The 20,605-nt window shown below is 39.9% G+C and overlaps 1 protein-coding gene across 5 annotated transcripts in view; it reads right to left on the bottom strand.

Annotated features, from left to right (window-relative positions):
- Window positions 1–7,935: 7,935 nt before the first annotated feature.
- The window catches only part of LOC308081494 (2-5A-dependent ribonuclease-like), a 40,036-nt gene continuing 27,366 nt past the window's right edge, over window positions 7,936–20,605 (bottom strand). For 4 of the 5 annotated variants that reach the window (XM_080457870.1, XM_080457873.1, XM_080457872.1 and 1 more), the window contains exons 6-15: window positions 19,795–19,861; window positions 16,345–16,375; window positions 15,676–15,960; window positions 13,368–13,629; window positions 12,509–13,090; window positions 12,236–12,408; window positions 11,930–12,150; window positions 10,822–11,005; window positions 10,402–10,577; window positions 7,936–10,124 (exon numbers count right to left, since the gene is read on the bottom strand). In XM_080457870.1, coding sequence (XP_080313996.1) covers window positions 9,965–10,124; window positions 10,402–10,577; window positions 10,822–11,005; window positions 11,930–12,150; window positions 12,236–12,408; window positions 12,509–13,090; window positions 13,368–13,629; window positions 15,676–15,960; window positions 16,345–16,347 — 2,046 coding nt within the window. In that variant the 5' untranslated portion in view covers window positions 16,348–16,375; window positions 19,795–19,861 and the 3' untranslated portion in view covers window positions 7,936–9,964. The remainder of the gene's footprint in view (window positions 10,125–10,401; window positions 10,578–10,821; window positions 11,006–11,929; window positions 12,151–12,235; window positions 12,409–12,508; window positions 13,091–13,367; window positions 13,630–15,675; window positions 15,961–16,344; window positions 16,376–19,794; window positions 19,862–20,605) is intronic. The other variant, XM_080457874.1, reaches the window with a different exon arrangement.

Raw genomic sequence — 20,605 nt, 5'->3', positions numbered from 1 at the left:
CACGCACACATGCGAGAAACGTTTCCGTATCCGGTATAGGAGCAACAGCTATGTTTTTATTGTATTTTATTTGACCACTGAAATACAGAACAGAAGGAGCTGTAAAAGAAAAAAATATATAAAAACTTTCCCAAAAAAAGAAGTAAAACAAACCTTTAGACCAGGGGTCTTCACCGTTTTTCAGGCCAAGGACCCCTTAGCTGAGAGAGAGAGATGAAGCAGGGACCTCCTTAGCTGAGAGAGAGAGAGAGATAAAGCAGGGACAGCTAGCTGAGAGAGAGATGTAGCAGGGACCCCCTTAGCTGAGAGAGAGATGTAGCAGGGACCCCCTTAGCTGAGAGAGAGATGAAGCAGGGATCCCCTTAGCTGAGAGACAGATGAAGCAGGGACCCCCTTAGCTGAGAGAGAGATGAAGTAGGGACCCCCTTAGCTGAGAGAGAGATGAAGCAGGGACCCCTTAGCTGAGAGAGAGATGAAGCAGGGACCCCCTTAGCTGAGAGAGAGATGAAGCAGGTACCCCCTTAGCTGAGAGAGAGATGAAGCAGGGACCCCCTTAGCTGAGAGAGAGAGATGAAGCAGGTACCCCCTTAGCTGAGAGAGAGATGAAGCAGGGACCCCTAGCTGAGAGAGAGATGAAGCAGGTACCCCCTTAGCTGAGAGAGAGATGAAGCAGGGACCCCTAGCTGAGAGAGAGATGAAGCAGGTACCCCCTTAGCTGAGAGAGAGATGAAGCAGGGACCCCTAGCTGAGAGAGAGATGAAGCAGGGACCCCTAGCTGAGAGAGAGATGTAGCAGGCAGGGACCCCCTTAGCTGAGAGAGAGATGAAGCAGGGACCCCCTTAGCTGAGAGAGAGATGAAGCAGGGACCCCCTTAGCTGAGAGAGAGATGAAGCAGGGACCCCCACTACATATTGTATAAAATGGTGTTGCCCTGTATGAAAACATAACGATAATAAACACACATGGGTCACAGCCATGCAGTTCTCAGCCGACTCTGTATGTCTGAGCTCAGGCTTCCTACCAGTGTACATGTCTGTGTAAGCGAGAGACTAAAGTTATTGCCTCGGGAACACATGCATGTTTTGTTTGAGTTGTTTGTACTGTACGTCTGTTGTTAAACAAGGGGAAAGGGGGGGGAAATATTTTGTAAATATATTCTGTGGCTTGATGCTTGAACAAAGCGCTTGTTGTTGTGTATGATCTTTGTTGAATGTAATTGCTTATACATATAGCATCAGACTGCAAGCCATGATCTATTCCAATTCTATGTGTGTGTGTGTGCGTGTGCGTGTGCGTGTGCGTGTGCGTGTGCGTGTGCGCGTGTGTGTGTGTGTGTGTGTGTGTGTGTGTGTGTAAAGGGAGCCAATAGACCTCTGAGGTCACAAAAGGGGCTCAGATGTCTTGGAGTCGTGGTCTTGTTCAGACGTTTTGTGGGGGCCCAGAGACATGGCAGACCAGCTAGTATAGTACCAAAACATATTGGCTCATTGATCACCCGCCTTTTCATATTACAAGATCCACAGGATTCAAGTCAAACAATCAACCAATTCATTTGTTTTCCCAATTACATGAATTAAGACTTGCTTTGCATTCACATACATACAGTAGGAGCAAGACCCCCGCTGACAAACATCAGCCTGATCATTCACAGAGCACACGTACACACACTATGTACACACACACACACGCGCGCGCCGCGCATGCACAGGCGCACACACACACTTTGGACTGAGTGTGGGAGTTAGTCAGGTCACCCAGTGGAAGACAGGGTGAGTTTATAAAGACCAGCAGGTTCACACTCACACACGCGCGCTCTGGACTCCAGAAGAAGCAGCAGCAGTGTGTTGTGTCTCTTCCACTATGTGTGTAGTTGTGTACAAAGTGTTTGTCCTGCTGGCTCTGGTGCTGAGCTGCTCAGCAGAGCTCACACCTCAACCATGTGACGACCTGACCAACGCTCTACCTGCCTCTGATCTGGACAAGGTTAGTGTAATATCTGCTCTCTTCTAATGTCTGCTGTCTTCTAATGTCTGCTGTCTTCTAATGTGTAACATCCACTGCCTAATGTCTACTGTATAATGTCCACTGTCTACTACAATACTTTATTGACACCAATTCAAAAGCATTACATTACATTTTAAAAAAAGAAAAATCAACATGGATATGAAACAAAAAAATCCAAAGCTTATTTCCATTGTGGTCCATAATAGACATTCAACATCGAACGTACTCTGCAAACAAACGCCTGTGAAAACAAGATCACAACATCTAAAAACAAACAAGACAGGACGCATTAGACGAGCCAAGAGTCATTGACCTTTATCTAAGGCCAAGCCATTGACCTTTATCTAAGGCCAATCAATTTGTGTGTACAGTAGGTGAAGCCATGATTTAAGGGATTTAAGGATTTTAGATCTGTTGTCAGGGCATTCCACTGCACAGTGGGCTGAGTAATAAAAAGCATTCTTAACCTGTCAGTGTCTTAAATCTGGGGGGAACGAGGTAAAAAAATAAAGTGCGCATGGTGGAGTACCCATGCGTATCCTTCACTGCTGGTCAAACAATTTAGCAAATATCTGGGAACTATTCCATTAAGGATCTTTAACACTAAACACAATGCAAGATGGAAACTCCCTCCTCCACCCTGAGCCATCCTAGACATCCAAAATGAACAGTTCTAGGTTAAATATGTCCTGGGGTGCAAGTTAAAGTAGTAACCTTACAGTACAAGCTTGGGCGCGTTGTGAGCTTGTAGATCTGCTATTTTTTTAATAGCCCTAGGTATAAAATAGGGCTAAAGCGGTTAATGTTTCATAATATCATAATTTATATCTGCAAAGTAACTAGTAACCAAAGTTTTCAAATAATTGTAATAGAGTAAAAATACAAATATTTGCCTCTGAGATGTAGTGGAGTAGAAGTAAAAAGTATAGACGATTGGAAATACTCCAGTAAAGTAAAAGTACCTCAAAATGTACTTAAGTACAGTACTTCAGTAAACTTACTTAGTTACTTTACACCACTGTCCATGTGCAACCCAAATAAGTAACCTCATCCTTGCTTGTGACTACATTGTCATGTCTACTGTCAAATACTGCCATTTCGCAAGAGTTCATTTTCACTGTATGTGAGGTGTGTTGTCTCTGTACCATGTGCGCTGGTATGTACTGTGTAAATGATGTTAGTCCACTGTGTGTGAGGTGTGTTGTCTCTGTACCATGTGTGTTAGTATGTACTGTGTAAATGATGTTAGTCCACTGTATGTGAGGTGTTTTGTTTGAAGTGATATATAAATCATGTCATTAATAACTGTGATGTGTCAGATCTACGGTGACTGGGTGCTGGTTGAAGCCATGGCAGATTTTGAGGCAGGACTTGAACTGGTCCTCAACCTCACCAGTTCTTATGTTGAGCTGTTCCTGGATGAAAACAACACCACCATCCACTACCATGAGAGGAACAAATTCCTGTGAGTATAGCCTACTTTTAAAACCACATACAAATTTGACTTACTATACTTTTAGACTTTACAGATTCCCAAGGGCTATCCTAAATATCTCTGTGAAAATAGATCTGCTATTTTCAATGAATGTGCGCCCCAGAAGAAGGATGCTATTAGGGTTCAAATGGTTAACCCACAGTATCCTCCTTCTCAAATTACCATTATACTGCATATAATATAGGACAGCATTATGTCTCAGTTTCCACCGCACTGTTTGGCTAACAGGCTGTGTGTGTGTGTGTGTGTGTGTGTGTGTGTGTGTGTGTGTGTGTGTGTGTGTGTGTGTGTGTGTGTGTGTGTGTGTGTGTGTGTGTGTGTGTGTGTGTGTGTTCGTGTGTGTGTGTGTGTGTGTGTGTGTGTGTGTGTGTGTGTGTGTGTGTGTGTGTGCGTGTGCGTGTGTGCGTGTTGTGGTGCAGGGATGGCTCATGTGTGAGGTACTACATGAACACCACTGCGGACACAGACAGTGTGTCTGTCGCCCTGCATGATGTCAGCTACTGTGAGTAAAACAATATCATCATATTCTACACTTTACATTAAAACATTATCATCATATTCTACACTTTATATTAAAACATTATCATCATATTCGTATGTTCAATGCACTGTGTGTTTTCAGTGCAAGCAGGATACAGTGTGTATAATGACTAACATACTGTAGTGTATACTTGAATTACTATACTTATGAGGGCCAGATGTCCCCACAAGTATAGTTGAATCTGAGAAATAGACGTTGTAAGGACAATTGTTTCTGGTCATTACAAGACAAATGGTTGTTCTATTGTTAAGAAAGTATTAGAGTTAGGCTTACAATTAGTAAAATATTCAGGGTGGGGTTAGGGTCATGATTAGACATTTAGAGGTTACATGTACAGGTTGGGAGGGGGGGAGGGTTAGAGTTAAGCTTGATTTATACTTGCGCGGTGGCCGAAAATATCTGATCTATAAGCTCACCACGCGTACTGTAGATGGGTAAGGGTTAAACAAGAATATAATGTGGCATTCATAAAATCACCATCCTAAAATGTCACATATATAGTAATACTATATTATATACAAGTAAGCGAACGCAAAAAAAATATGAAAAAAATGCCCGATTCGGACACTTTTCATTTAACATGGGGTTTCAATGGGGAGTTTTTAGGAGCCTTCTCCGGGGCGTGGCTTCCGGGGGAAGGGGCGGGCTTAAACGCAACCTTGACAGGTGTGTTCAGTTTTCAAAGACCTTTCATTTGATGTATGGTACGTCTAAATTGGACATTTACTTATCTCAGAGGAGCTGCACGCAGGCAGTGCACACAGACAGAGACACAGAGACACAACCCGAGCACAGCACACACAGAGACACAGAGACACAACCCGAGCACGGTTTCATAGTAAGCTCCACTTGCGCGGAGGCGCGCCTTCGCCTCCTTCCGCTGCGTTCGCAAAAAGAGTGTGTGTGTTGCAGTGAGGGAGACGGGAGGTGTGCAGACAGAGCGTACCAGTGACCCAGACAAAGTGTTCTTCTACCAGACCTTCTGCCCTGACTGTCTGACCATGATCTACCAGGGAGCGACCACTGGAACCCTGGGAAGATACCTGCTCTACTACAGTAAGATACACACACACACACACACACACACACACACACACACACACACACACACACACACACACACACACACACACACACACACATTTAACATCTGTATTTGTGTTAACATTTAACAAGAAATTCTTGAACACAAACAATAGTAGATGCTCAAACTTGGGAAACTCAACAATAAGTATTTCAGGATACAGATCACAGATACAGGAATCATCGTCTCCTCCATATGTGGCGACTGACAATTATCACAGACTGAACAGAATTTAGCCAATGCCTTATCAGCTCTTGGCTTGGGCATTCCTGCAATCTGCTTCAGTTTACAGTAAATCACTCTGGATTAAGTGTGTCTGCTAAATGCCTAAATTGTAAATCTGCAGGCCTCTCACAACAAATGTATGGACATTATCGAGGCTTCCCACCTCCAAAATGGTCACTTCTCTACTGTCCTCATCAACAACATCCATACACACACACACACACACACACACAGCCCCTAACAGGCCTAGGTTTAAAGTCAACATTTTACAAATTGCATTCATAAACAAGCTGTGTATGTGTGTGTGTGTGTGTGTGTGTGTGTGTGTGTGTGTGTGTGTGTGTGTGTGTGTGTGTGTGTGTGTGTGTGTGTGTTAGGAAGAGAAGGTAAACACCAGAATGTGGAGGAGTTGACAGCTGCTCAGGAGTCAAACAAGAAACAAGCTGAATGTCTGAAATTTGAAGTGACTCGTCACTTCATCTACAATGGGAAGACTGGTATGTGTTATTACTGTCATAAAACATGTTTCTGATGCCGTCACTCACAGTGAAGGTAAATAGTTAAATAACAAAACAAACAATCATATAATAAACATATGATATGAATTTGCTCTCGCTCTCTCCCTCTCTCTTCTCCTCCGTAGAGTTTTGTCCAAAGAAGGAGGAAAAGGTGGAGGAGCCCAAAGAGGAGGTGAAAGCTGTGGAGTCTTGAGGACATAGAAATGATCAGCTGCAGGAGGCGCAATGTACCGTACACTGGAGGTTGTGGGTTTGAGTCCCATTCTGTTATCACACGCCCCCCCCACACACACACCGTGTTATGTAATACACCTGAAATTAAAAAAATAATCCATTCCCTTTTGTTGTTGTTTTCCATTCAGATGTTGAATTGTTACTTTATAGAGTTGGGAATGCACAATATCATCTTTATAAAGTATTTTTAAGTCATTTAAAAAAGAGTTAGGCTTCTATGAAATGTTTTTATTATTGTTTGTGGTACAGTAGCAGTAATAGAAGTAGCAGTAGTAGTACTAGAAGTATCTTTCATAAAAGGAAAGACATTTTCAGGTGGGACGTCAATTTCATCCAATCAGCTGAGAGAACCCTACTAAGTTAATTTGTCAGCTTCAGTTTAAAGTGTCCAAGTTCCACATTTTTCTGCTCAATTTTGTTTCGTCACTTCCAATTTCACTTGTTTATGTTGTATGAGTTCTCTCCTGATTGGATGATTGTTATCCCGTCCTGAACATGTATTTTGTTCACTAAAGAACTATTACTTAAACACTCTACAGAAATCCTTACTATTAGAATATAAAGCCATTTAACTCTTATTTTAAGTGTTTTGTTTTAGCTTTGTCCCTTCATTATAGAATCAATAAATGCACCAATTGCACTTCTGCGCTAATCCTCCTATAATTCGACAGAGCTCTATGTGGGTGGTGGTGAGCCCAAAATCTCTTCTGCCCGGTTCTCCTCAGTGCCTGGAGCAATTGATCTGATTTTGCACAGAGCCATTCACCATTACCATGTGCACGGAACAGCAAAGCCTGTTTTTTTCCGCTTTCCCCAAATGTCAATGCAGAGTGACAGCATTATTTGGTGTCAGAGATACCACAGGGGGGCCGCCAAATCTTTATTTTTACATTAACCACCTGAACCCTCGCATCCCTATTCTGGGGGAGAACATTAGCCGAAAATAGCCGATCTACAAGTTGTGAGCTTGTAGATCGGCTATTTTCGGCTAAGAGGTTTGGTGTACAGGGAAAAAAGAGCAGACCAAGTACAGAGCCAAAGGTCAAGTTCACTAAGTATTGAGTGTTTAAGTCGTTAAATAAATGTCTGAAAATAAACATTAACACCTATATGTAGTGGGGGGTCCCTGCTTCACCTCTCTCAGCTAAGGGGTCCTTGGCCTGAAAAATCATTTCACAATATAGAGTTATTTAACTCTTAGGTGTTGTTTTATTTTAGCTTTGTCCCTTTATTGCAGAGAGCTGTGTCCTAGATCTGTGTTTTCCTGTTTTCCTATAGGAAGCTGTTATGAAAGATCAGATTAATATCTCTCTATAAAGAACACTATCACTGGATATGATGTCTCAACACAAGACATAAATATCAGATTAATATCTCTCTACAAAGAGCTCTATCACTGGATATGATGTCTCAACACAAGACATAAATATCAGATTAATATCTCTCTACAAAGAGCTCTATCACTGGATATGATGTCTCAACACAAGACATAAATATCAGATTAATATCTCTCTATAAAGAGCTCTATCACTAGATATAATGTCTCAACACAAGACATAAATATCAGATTAATATCTCTCTATAAAGAGCTCTATCACTAGATATAATGTCTCAACACAAGACATAAATATCAGATTAATATCTCTCTATAAAGAGCTCTATCACTAGATATAATGTCTCAACACAAGACATAAAGATCAGATTAATATCTCTCTATAAAGAGCTCTATCACTGGATATGATTTCTCAACACAAGACATAAAGATCAGATTAATATCTCTCCATAAAGACATGACACTGACATTTGTAAAGGAAAAGAGTCACACACTCATAGCTACGATGCAATGATATTTTATTAAGAAATCCAGCTTTTTGACAAAAATATTTCAAGAGGGATTTTTCAAACAAGCAATCAAAACATTTATTTTGTTTCATTTACAATTTGATTAAAAAAATACATATATATTTTCTACAAATCAATAAATGCAGCCAATTGCACTTATTGCACTTACTAATTTAATAATATTTCTTTAATAATGAAGCTTTTCTTGTTGTTGCTTTTTAAAGGTGTGGGGGATCAGGGGGAATGAACCCTGTCAGGACGTATAGGGGGTACGAAGCCTAAAATGTTTGGGAACAGCTGGACTATACAAAAAAACATCATCTAAAAAGTAAAGAAAAGTCAGAAATAAACAGAGTCTGGAATATAGTCTTATCAATAGATCACACCTAGTGAAACATGAGGACATTCTATTTATAAGACCAGAAACCAAAATACATTCCTAGTTCCAAAACCTGGAGTACAGATAGAGGTGGAATAGAGCAGTGGTTCTCAAAGTGTGGGTCAGGACCCTCAGGGTGGTCTCCAAATTGGCCAAATTGTCAAAAATGACTTAAGAGGCAAAAACTTTGACAATAGCCTACAAGCTCACACCACCTTGGGGCTGGTATCGGCTATGTTCACAATACCGGTGGAACTGAGTCAAACAAAATTTTATTATGAATTGAATATGAATTGAAATTATTTTGGGGGGCAGCGGCCTGTAAAGTTTGAAAACCACTGGAATAGAGATAGAGGTAGAATATCAAGGCACATTAAACATTAAAAAAAAGTATTATATGGTCACTGTCGGGAGGATAACTTGTATCTAAAAAAAAATAAACATTACATTTCAGGAAATGGAAATAAGAACCATTGTTCTGATGATTATTAGTCACAAGCTCGTTAATATTTTTCATTGGTTCAATATTTATAGAACCAAACCAATTTTTTTTTTCAAAACTTGCAATTTTTACACGCTCTGAGTTTGTAGATCTTTTCACTTCTTTCGCATGACACTGTCATACGACAAAGTATAAAATAGGAAAATAGGGGGATGAAATATGGGGATACAAAGTTTCTGCCCGACAGCGGCAACATTTCAGTCATATAACTCACAAATAGATTGAACCAATATAATAGAACAAAGAGATTGAACCAATATTATAGAATGAGAATACAAGTGTGGATATAATATTTTATCTTGGCGTTCAGGCTCTGCAACATGTTTCTCCCTGCTCAGCACAATTAGACAACCATCATTAACCATTAAGAGCAGGGAGATAGATCTACAATAACAACCCCCCATGGAGAACAGAACCAATAGCAGAGCCCACTGGTGGTGCTGGGGTGGCGGTGGGAGCAAACGCCACATGACAACAACCAGACACACAAAGCGGAAGGAACGTAGATTTAGGTGAGCTTAAATAACCCGCCCAATTGGTCAGCTGATTGCCACGTCAGTGTATGACGTATGGATCTTGCATGACACTGTATACAGCCAGTAATGAGCATGCACGTAACCTCTCGAGTGCATACTGCATGAACTAAACTTGCAGGCTACGTATCATTTCAGTCAGATAACTCACAAAGTTTCTGCCTGACAGCGGCAACATGTAATTCACAAGGAAATAAAACATTGTATATTAGAATCTCAATTCAAGAGATTCCTTCACTTTGAGTGAATTACTATTAATTATTTTTGTGTTTCGAAAGTCGAATGAGACGTATTGACGAATACAGATATACATATGGACTTTAATGTTCAATTTAGATTTCAAATTGTTTTCAGAATTGCTTTGTTCTAATTTAGCGTTTTTGCATCACTGGTGTACTGTATAAGAAAACAAATGATGAAAATCAAAATAATTACAAGGATATGCAAATATTGTAAAACCATGAATGAATTGCAATAAAAGTACATAGAAAAAAAGGCCACGTTGAGTCTATTAGTCTTGATTCTTACACTGGTAGAATGAAATCTCAATGACTCTCAATGTCTTGTGGATGCAGCACTGGTGCTGATACTGTATCTTCTACTGTGTTCAGGAAGTGAGCGCACATCTGGGACAGAAGTCAAACATATCCTTCAGGGCGAGCCTTGAGTTATTCCAGCCTTGTTCTTTGGCAAACTTGTAAACGTATCCAAACAGACCAGGGAACATCTCCATCAGGTTGATACCAGCTGCAGCCTTTTCCTCTAGTCTGTGAACACAAAGCAGTGCTCCTTCAAATCACTACTTCTGATTGTGACCACATTCACAACTATAGTGAGATCACAGTCACTCTGTGTGTGTGTGTGTGTGTGTGTGTGTGTGTGTGTGTGTGTGTGTGTGTGTGTGTGTGTGTGTGTGTGTGTGTGTGTGTGTGTGTTTATTGTGTTTTTATCCAGCGAAATGCTCCACTCATTTAGAATAAAATAAACCAAATATGTATTTATTCATAAATGAATGGAAGTTACTTTTGATGTAATTCAACTTACTTGTGTGCATGGAGGTTGCGTATGAAGCGCAGCAGTCCAAATGAGTTGTCAGAGTAGAACTTCTTTATCGGCTTCCCATCAGGGCCTTTCTTCATGTTATATGCATCCATCTCCTTAAACAACTGCCTGGTGGTCTCCCCCTCTGCTTCTTCAAACTGGAAAAACACAGAGTACAACTTAAAAACACACACACACACACACACACACACACACACGGATTTGAGAATATAAAGATGGATGTGAGCCTGACATTATGCTTTAGTTACTTTGGAATGGTTTATTTGTATATTTCACAAACAAAGGCATTTTAAGAGAAATAAAGGAGGAATCAAAAATAACAGAAGGTACCAAATAATGAGAAAACAATAAAGATAAACGTGTGGTCATACTGTTTTCTCATATTATTAGTAATAAACTAACCTTTTGTTTCCATGCGTTGAACTGTCCCTGCTCAGCATACTGCTCTAATGCAGCGATGAGGACCTTCAATGACCTGATGAGTTTCTTCTCCTCCTCATTCTTGGTCTTGTTCTCGTCCTCTTCAGCTTTCCGATGCTTCTCAACTTCCTTTTCATTTCCAATCTTTTCCAAGTACTCCTCTCTCCTGGGAAGAAAATAGTGAAAACATGAGTTTAGTCTTCATGTGGATATCGTCTCTGTCGGGTGGAAAGCTCATACAGTACAGTCCAAAACTGTTACTTTTCAGGATCTAAATTCAAAAGTAGCAAAAGTAGCAGATCCGCAAGCTCAAGCTTGCGGATCTGCTGCTTTCGTGTGACGCTGTAGTATGATCAAGTAGGGCGTTAATTTACAGAAAAAAACTAAAAATGAAAATATGGAGATAAGAGGTTTCTGCCCGATGTTATTATTATGTCTAATCATGTACATACAGTATCTGTCCTATGTGTTATTATTGTTATGTCTAATCATGTACATATCTGTCCTATGAGTTATTATTATGTCTAATCATGTACATCAACAACCCTATGTGTTATTATTATGTATAATCATGCACATATCTGCCCCATGTGGTATTATGTCTAATCATGCACATACCGTACCACTACCTGCCGCTATGTACACCTACCAATGTGTCACCACTTTTGCAACTTATGCTTAACCTCATGTACATGTACTGTATGTGCTGCTGTTATGCTACGTGTATGTGTAACCTCATGTACATGTACAGTACATGTACTGTATGTGCTGGTCTTATGCTATTAGTATATATGTAGATATCTAGATTTGTTTTAATGTTCTCGTTGACATGCTTATTTAACGTTTGATTTAACGTTTTAACCCTTTCTGGAAGAAGAAAAAGATGGAACTTATGCTAAAACACATTTTATCCACTTATTTACACCTGTAAACCAGTGATGTGACAATAAAGTAGATTCTGATTCTCTTCAAACATATTGGTAATATATGAGTACCTTACTGTCTGATCAAACAGATTAACATAATATGCTGAAATAGTGTTTATAGATCAATGAATGAATGAATGAATGTGTGGAACAAAAACACGTACCATGTGTTTGGCCAAAAGAAGGGATGAGCCAAGCATTGCTCCACTGTAGGTCTTTCCTTTGGTTCTCCATGGATCATCCACTCAACGAGATCCTTAGCGACCATATCATCAACATGATCCAGGTTGTGCTTGTCATCCATAATGTTGATGTCACATCTCCTGTTGTCGCCAAAAGGATGGTGTCCTCCAGAAAGGATGTAATATATCAACATCCCAGCCGGCTTAAGAATGAGCATGATAATGAGTTAAGATATTTGTATGTATTTCTCATGAATTAAATGGTTCTCGCAGATAAAAAAAAATTACCTGGATATCAGTGCTTTTTTTATAACCTATTTCAGCATCTGCATCTGCATCCAAAGTCTCCTTTGCCATCCAGCATTGTGTTCCTACAGCGCTTGTGGGTTTACTGGTTGTTTTTCCTTTGTCTATTCGTCGGCTTATTCCAAAATCTGCCAATCTTGCCTTGCCTTGACCATCTGCGGGGAAAGTTGGTAGATCAATATAATAACAGGTTTTAGATTAAAATAATTAAACACAGTTGCTTATAATTCTGATATTATTTGCTTGTTTTCTTACCAATCAAGACATTTTGAGGCTTGATGTCCCGGTGGAGAATTGTGCTATCCTGACAATGAAGAATTCTTAAGCTATTGAGGAGCTGTTTTGCAAGGGTTTCAGGGGGTGTCAGGGGTTTCCTCATCTGTTCTGGAAGTGTTTTGATGTATTCTTCCAGTGTGTATTCACATAACTGAAGAGCAAGGTAACCAAAGTACTTATCCTCTACAAAGTCAACATATCGTACAATCGAAGGATCTTCAAGCTCTGGAAGACGTAGATATAGTTCATCATTCTTCAGGTCGCCGTACAGGTCGTGGGTTTTAGACATTCTCTTAACTGCAACTTCAGTGCCATCACCTCTTAACCCCAAGAAGACCTCAACTCCATCACTTCCCTTTGCTATGCGGAATTCATTATCACTCCCATAAACAAGATTCTGAACTTTTGTAACTTTACTGTCATCCATGTTTGCAAGCTTCTCTAACTGAGGCTTCCATTTTTCACTGACTGGGAGCCATTTTCGTGGTATTGTTGATGTACTAGCATCGGGGTCATCTCTCAGGTCCTCTCGATTTATTTTCCTTTTCTTCTCATTGGATCCTGTTGATGGTAGTCATGGAAATGTCAAATTCTGAGTTTGGTTTGATTACATATCTTGGGCAGTTTTATATAGCCTTATACTGTACATATACTGTACATACGTCTCCTACATGGGCACTGCTTGCGTTTGTAATGTTAACAGTTGAAGATTCAGAATATCCCCAAATTTGTTTCTGTTATGTCACGTTACGTCACACGTTACGTGTATGAATTACCACTACAATCTACAGGAATGTTAATAGCCTTAATGTTTTAATAGCATTAATTCTTCACCTACCTTTGAGTATGTCTAGAAGCCGCGCCAGTGTATCAGCATCATCCTTGTGGATCTGCTGTAGAACACTCATTATGACATATTCTGCAGCATCCGGGTAGTAGTACATTATCAGGTCGACAGTGTCTGGCCTGTTAGCTCTACGCAGCTTTTCCTCTGGTATTGCCTTAAGGGCAGGGTTACGCTGGAACTTTTCCAAGTCTATGGTTTTCAGCTCACCCAGAGTTTCCATGATACGTTCCTCAAGTGTGACCGTGATTGATTTCTGGAATAAACAGAGGATGTTGACATCTAAGATTCATTCTCTTTATGCTTTGGGTTAGGGTTAAAACAAAGCCATATAGATTAAACACTTACTGCATGTATGAATGGTCTGACTGCTCAGAGCAGGGTGCGTGTGTGTGTGTGTGTGTGTGTGTGTGTGTGTGTGTGTGTGTGTGTGTGTGTGTGTGTGTGTGTGTGTGTGTGTGTGTGTGTGTGTGTGTGTGTTAATTTTGATTTTAATATAATTACCATAGTTTCAATTTTATTAATTATTTTATATATTGTAATTAAAAAATATTTGTTTTTACTTTACTCCCTGATACTGTGCCTTGCAGCAGTAACCTGTCACATTCCAGGTGGCTGACCAAAGATAGTATGTTTTATATGGAGGTTATTCAATGTTTTTTCCTGTCATGATTTGCATATGCACACAGTGAAACTTGGTGTTCCTCCGGCTACCTTGTGCAATCATGACTGCTAGTGATAAAGACAGTAAATGAATGCCCTCATCAAGTGGATTGATAATGAAATTCCCTCTTGAAAGGGACATTATTGAGTGAGCCTGGGAGAGGACAATATGAATGTTTCCATAGGCTTTGAGTGATATACTGTAAGAGAAAGAACATTATGTTTAAGAAACGGCACAGGGAGACTGAGGCTGACGCAGTGTCATGTGATGAATGGCTGAGGGACCAATTGGGACAGACATAGAGGAAAACATTAAGAAGGTCATAAGAGTGGAATCGAGTACTAACGTTACCTTACAACACTCTGACCTACACAGTAAAAAGTGATAACTATAAGGGGTATTTTGTGGCGAGCTGTGGTTACATCGTAGTGTGCACATTAGTCTTGAAGCGGGCCCCTGATGGGAGGGAAAGCTTCATTTAACATGCAGCTTTTCCTCTGGTCTCTGGTATGACAGGTTGTAACTGTTATGTTTAATGCTCTGGTAGCGTTCATTTTAGATTTTAAGTTGAGGCCAAATCTGCTGTGTGTCTGAACCTCTGTTTGATACACTTTATGTCCCATTCTATAGTGACCCCCGCTTCCAGGTGTTGAGCCTTCCTTAATGTGTTTACATAATATGATTTACTTATTTACTTTACTTTACTTTACTACTTTACTCACTTACACTGACTGCCACTACTGTTTAGTTTTATTGTTGATGTAGTTGTTTTATTTTTGTTCTATTCTAGTCTTGGCATTATTTAGCGTTACTATTTATTTATGTTATTGTTTATTTTTGTTATGTTGTACGTATGCCAGCCTTCTTACACCAATAAGTTGATAATAGTCTGGTGGTGTGTGGCTGTATGGACGCTGGAGGGTTGCTAATAGGTTACTTCACACCTCTATAATTGTGTTGAATAAACAAACAAGAAAGCGCTGCGTGGGTCTTTAATTATCAGAAACTGAAAACAGATGCTCTTTGGAAAGGGTTACATTTTAGGTCAACACATGTAAATGATTATTGGACCCTGATGAAGGCTCTTGAGCCCGAAACACGTTGGTCACATGTGCGTTTTTTTAACTTTGCCAATCAAAGCCATTACAAAATAAAGGCTTTTAACTTAACTGAGCGGAGTGCCTTGGATCTTTTCTTAAGTTCACCTGTTTTTCACACTTGGATTGTCAGCCTACTGCAAGGGAAGGAACTTAAATGTGTCGCCCTATAATTGTGTGTTTGGTATTTTTTTGCATTTCTTCACCATTTGCATACTTTTACTCCTTTCAATTTGCTCCATGTTTTAATCTTTCATCTGCTTGTGTGTGTGTGTGTGTGTGTGTGTGTGTGTGTGTGTGTGTGTGTGTGTGTGTGTGTGTGTGTGTGTGTGTGTGTGTGTGTGTGTGTGTGTGTGTGTGTGTGTGTGTGTGTGTGTGGTTGCAGTGTATTATAACTTAAATCATTGCCAAGTGTCTGTGTATGAAATCATGTGCATGTGTGATGCAGAGTTGTGCTCGTGTACATCAGTGTGTTTACTGAACTAGTGACTGCTTTCAGACACAACAACCATTGTGTTCAGTTTCTGGACAGTGCACATACCTCATGTACGTTGGGTTTATCTAAAAACCTGACCAGTAGATCATTCCTCCTGATCTTCTTCAGAACATTCACCATGACCTGAGCTCCATTACTGGTGTAGTACTGGATGATGAGATCAACAGTCCTCGTCGGTTCAGCGTGCTCCAGGCGCCACTTTGAGAGCGGCTGGAGGCCTTCAACGTTACCAGGCTGTTGCAGATACCACTTGAACGTCATGAACTCATTATTTTCCAGCTCCTTCAGAGTATCCAACATAAGGCCCTTAAGTGTCTCCATGGCTGATTCCTGGTACAAACAGAGGGTGTCAACATCTCAGCTTCATTCTCTTAAAGCTTTGGGTGTGAAGATTTAGTTGTTAAGTTACACACATCATGGAATGGAATATACATTAACCTCTTAAATCTTATTTATATTTTGTCATACGATGGTGTCGTGCGGCAAAAATAGCCAATCTACAATCTCGAAAACGTTTGAAGGTTTGCACCTACAGTATAATGACAGGCCCAACATAGGGATATCAGGATTTGTTTTAGATTAACAGACACATAGGTCAATGAAAGTAAAGCCATTCACATTAAATACTGCTACTATGCATAATATTACATTAGATGGGACATACACACATGAAGAGGATCTGTACAAATATCCAAATGTAGCATAAGGACATACCATTGTCCACTAGATGGCGAACTTTAACCACCTAAGAGAACAACAGAGATAGGCGGGAGGAAGACAGAAATACAAATATTAGAAGTTGAAACTCTACTGTACTAAAATACAGGGCTGGATTAACACCTCTCAGTGCCCCTGGGCACTGGAACTGCAATGGGCCCCCCCCCTCATGTGCAATTCTTTTTTAGGTTTCTTTTTCTTTTTTTTCTCTAATCTAGCTAATTTGACACTGTCAAAAACAAAATTGTGAAAGGTGCCCCTGGGCACGTGCCCAAAGTGCCCATATGGTAGAGCCGGCCCTGCTGAAATACAAATTTAAACACACAATGTGACGCTCTGTGTTGTAGTTTGGTCTGTTTTGCTACTTTTGTGTGACACTGAAGTATGATGAAGTAGGGCGATCATTTACGAAAAATCTTTTAAAAGTTGAAATATGGAGATATGAGGTTTTTGCCCGACAGCATCGCTAAATACTATTGCAGCAATAGAAACATCAACATAATAATAAAAAATACAATAAGTCATCATGTAACAGATACCTTGTATACAGTACATCGTGCAATATTGGTTTGAGCAATCTGTACATGGTGTTGCTCTCTTGCTCGAGGAGAAGGAGACAGTGTAGGAGAGACAGACAGACAGTAGGACAGCTAACAGAGAGACAGTGTAGAAGAGACAGACAGTAGGACAGCTAGTAGGGAGACGGTGTAGGAGAGACAGACAGACAGACAGACAGACAGACAGACAGACAGACAGACAGACAGACAGACAGACAGACAGACAGACAGACAGACAGACAGACAGACAGACAGGAAGGACAGCTATTACGGAGACAGTGTAGGAGAGACAGACAGTAGGACAGCTAGCAGGGAGACAGGGAAGAGAAACATTTTAACAAGCCTATCTGAATCTTGAGCTCATTATGACATTTCCAAGAACTTCTCCCATCTGACCACTTAACATGGGTGGGCTCTGATCCGGAACATGTTGGTAACCACTTGTCTAAATATTCACACAATTGAAATGACAAAGCCTTGATTTCTAAAGCCTCAATTTTGCAGATCTGCATGGAGCAAAGGCAGATCTACGGCCCAGATAGTTTCAAGAACCTGTACAGATGTGATATTACATCATACCAACCTGGAAGGCCATTGTGGTCCAGGAGAGAGGTATGTTTCCTGGTCTAAAGTGCCGTTCACACTGAGCAGCACTATAACTATAAAGATAACTATAACTATATTGTTCACCATTGTATTTTTTTGTATAATCGGTGTGAACTCTTACTCTGCCATCCACTTGACTTTTAAAACTATATTTATATAGTTATAGTGCTCAGTGTACTGTTAATGGCCTTAGGCGGCATAAAATGATGTTGCACGTTTTCTAATGAAACTCTGTAAAATTGTGGATTTCATAGATGTTAGTAAGGTTGTGATGTCTATTTACACAGCTCTCCTGTGGCCAGATTATGTTACAATCTAGGTAGCTGGCTAGCTGTTTATATGTTAAAGCGGCACTATGTAACTTTCTTTTTTATGAATAGAATGTAATTTTGTCCAATCTGTATGGTAGACTAGACTATAACTTATACAATTGGGATGGTTGTATGTTGTCTCCCTGCTCTTCTATTGAGACAAAGGTCAAGGTCATGTCTCACACAGGATCTGACACGAATTTTGACCTGCTGGTCAAGATTACATTTATCCCCTGAGCAAGCAGGCAGGCTCTATTAGCTCAATGGTATAAAAAAAAAATCAGCGCTTGTGCAGGAAACCGGGTTCAAATTCTGGGTAGAAGAGGAAAGTTACATCATGATCAAGCCGACACTAGAAACACAGATATTGACCAAATCATCAGCACAAGTTAAGTGGGAGCTTGCTATAATGCAGTAACATGCCAGCACAAGATATCATAAGCAGGCATGTGCTTTACAATATAACCAAACCATTCAGCATTGGAAAATATAGATGACTAGATTTTCAGCCTGCTATGTGGCGTTCAAATCCAGTCCTATCGGCTGATCAGATCAATGGTCACCGAGTTAAGGTCATTTGACTATAACACTGCTGTAATGCCACATAATGTGTGCAAATTATTACATTTTTTTGTGTGACTATTGTCATGGCAGATCCCAGTGTTTGTGCCATGTTTTTTTTTTCCGTTTTTTCTGAAATCCCTTGTGTCTAACTGATTAGTGGCAGTGCACACCTGGCTGTATTGGCATGGGCGTGGGGGCAGTCCAAACACACGTAAGGATCTGCAGGTATTTGTGAGTGAATCTCACCAAAAGAGTGTGAAGCTTGTCTCAAAACTGAATGCGTGTGTTGGTCTACTCACAAATGCAGATTCAACAATTCACACGCAGAATTGATTCTTTACTAATGATAGTTTATGATAAATGCACACACAAGTATAATTATTTCTCTCCCCATATTAGTTTATTGCAATTTCACAATGTGGTGGTGACCCTTGTGAACCGAAAGTGCAGACTGGCGCAAACATGAAGAATGTGCATTTGAATTGTTTAAAAATCTTTTAATCTGCAATAGACCAACGCGTCGTCACCACGGGGGGGGGGCGTGGCATAGTAGCGCAGACATGTTTGTTTTGGGCAATGTTAATGGTGGTTTATACCACCATTAACCCCCCCCTCAAAGATGTCCGCTGCTACCAAAAGACACTTGTTGACGCCCCCTTCAGGATTTTTGGCACGCTCTATAGAGACTTTGTTATTAAATGTGTCTCTCTAATAGACTGTATATTTAGTCTATTTTATGCCGCCTAAGGTAACAATAAAAACAAAACAACTAAAACCATATACTTAGTTGACCGTATTCCCAAGGGCAGAGAAAAGGCAGATCTACGGCCCAGATAGTTTCAAGACCCTGTACAGATGTGATATTATATCATACCAACCTGGAAGGCCACTGTGGTACAGGAGAGGAGAGAGGTATGTTTCCTGGTCTAAAGTGACATTCACACTGAGCACTATAACTATAAAGATAACAATAACTATATCGTTCACCATTGTATCATTTTTTATTATCGGTGTGAACTCTGCCATCCACTTGACTGATTTTTAAAACTATATTTTTATAGTTATAGTTATAGTGCTCAGTGTACTGTTAATGGCCTTATGTGGCGTAAAATCGACTAAATATATAGTCTATTAGAAAGACACATTTAATAACAAAGTCTCTATTGCAGTTTAAAACATTTTTAAACAATTAAACACATTCTTCATGTTTGCGCCGTTCTGCACCTTTGATTCAGGAGTCACCACATTGTGAAATTGCACTAAACTAATAGTGCCTTATAGGATAGTAGGACAGTAGGTTACTGTACTAGGAAGTAGGATAGAAAGATTTATAATAGTACAGTAGGATGTTATTAATCAGTAAATATTTTAAGCTTCATACATGATATTATTGATCAGTATAAACTCACCTGCGCAGGTAGAAGTCTATAGTTGAGGAGAGAAGAGAGAAATGACACAACCAGGAAGGAGCCGTTTCTGATGATTCCAGCCAGTACACACACACACACACACACACACACACACACACACACACACAGTAGACAAAAGGTTAAAACAGCACATTTTAACAACAAGGCCGTTCAAAGTGCTTAATAAAAGAATACAGGGAAGGTGGGCACTAGGGAAAACTGGGCACCATCTTTAGTAAGGGTTAAGTGTCTTTCTCAGCGACACTTCAACACATTGCTGACAGCCAGTGGTAACTAAATACATTTACTCTGTATTAAGTACTGTACTTTATTTACTTTACTGGAGTATTTCCAATTTTCAGTACTTTTACTACTACTCCACTATATCTCAAAGGCAAATATTGTACTTTTACTGCACTACAATTATTTGAAAACTTTAGTTACTTTGTAGATTTGGATTATTATTAACATACATTAACCACTTCTTATATACATTACTTTTTATATACATTTAAAAACTTGTGAAATGGGACATTCTGCGTAATGAGTACTTTCTACTTTTGGTACTTTAAGTACATTTTGATGCCAGTACCTTCGTACTTTTACTCAAGTACATTTTGAATTCCGGAATTTTACTTGTAACAGAGTATTTCTACATTGCAGTATTGATGCTTTTACTGGAATAAAAAATTTTAGTACTTCTTCCACCACTGCTGAGAGCTAGAATTGTACCTGGAACCTCCAGGACCTCCAGAGTTCTAGGTGGGCTCACTAACCATTCAGCTATGGCCGCCCCAAAATGCTTGGAAAT

Source organism: Gymnoscopelus braueri (genome assembly GCF_963280865.1).
Source record: "Gymnoscopelus braueri genome assembly, contig: SCAFFOLD_267, whole genome shotgun sequence".
Taxonomy (NCBI): Eukaryota; Metazoa; Chordata; class Actinopteri; order Myctophiformes; family Myctophidae; genus Gymnoscopelus; species Gymnoscopelus braueri.
Note: the sequence above shows the minus strand (reverse complement) of the source record. Positions and strands in the feature narration are given on the sequence as shown.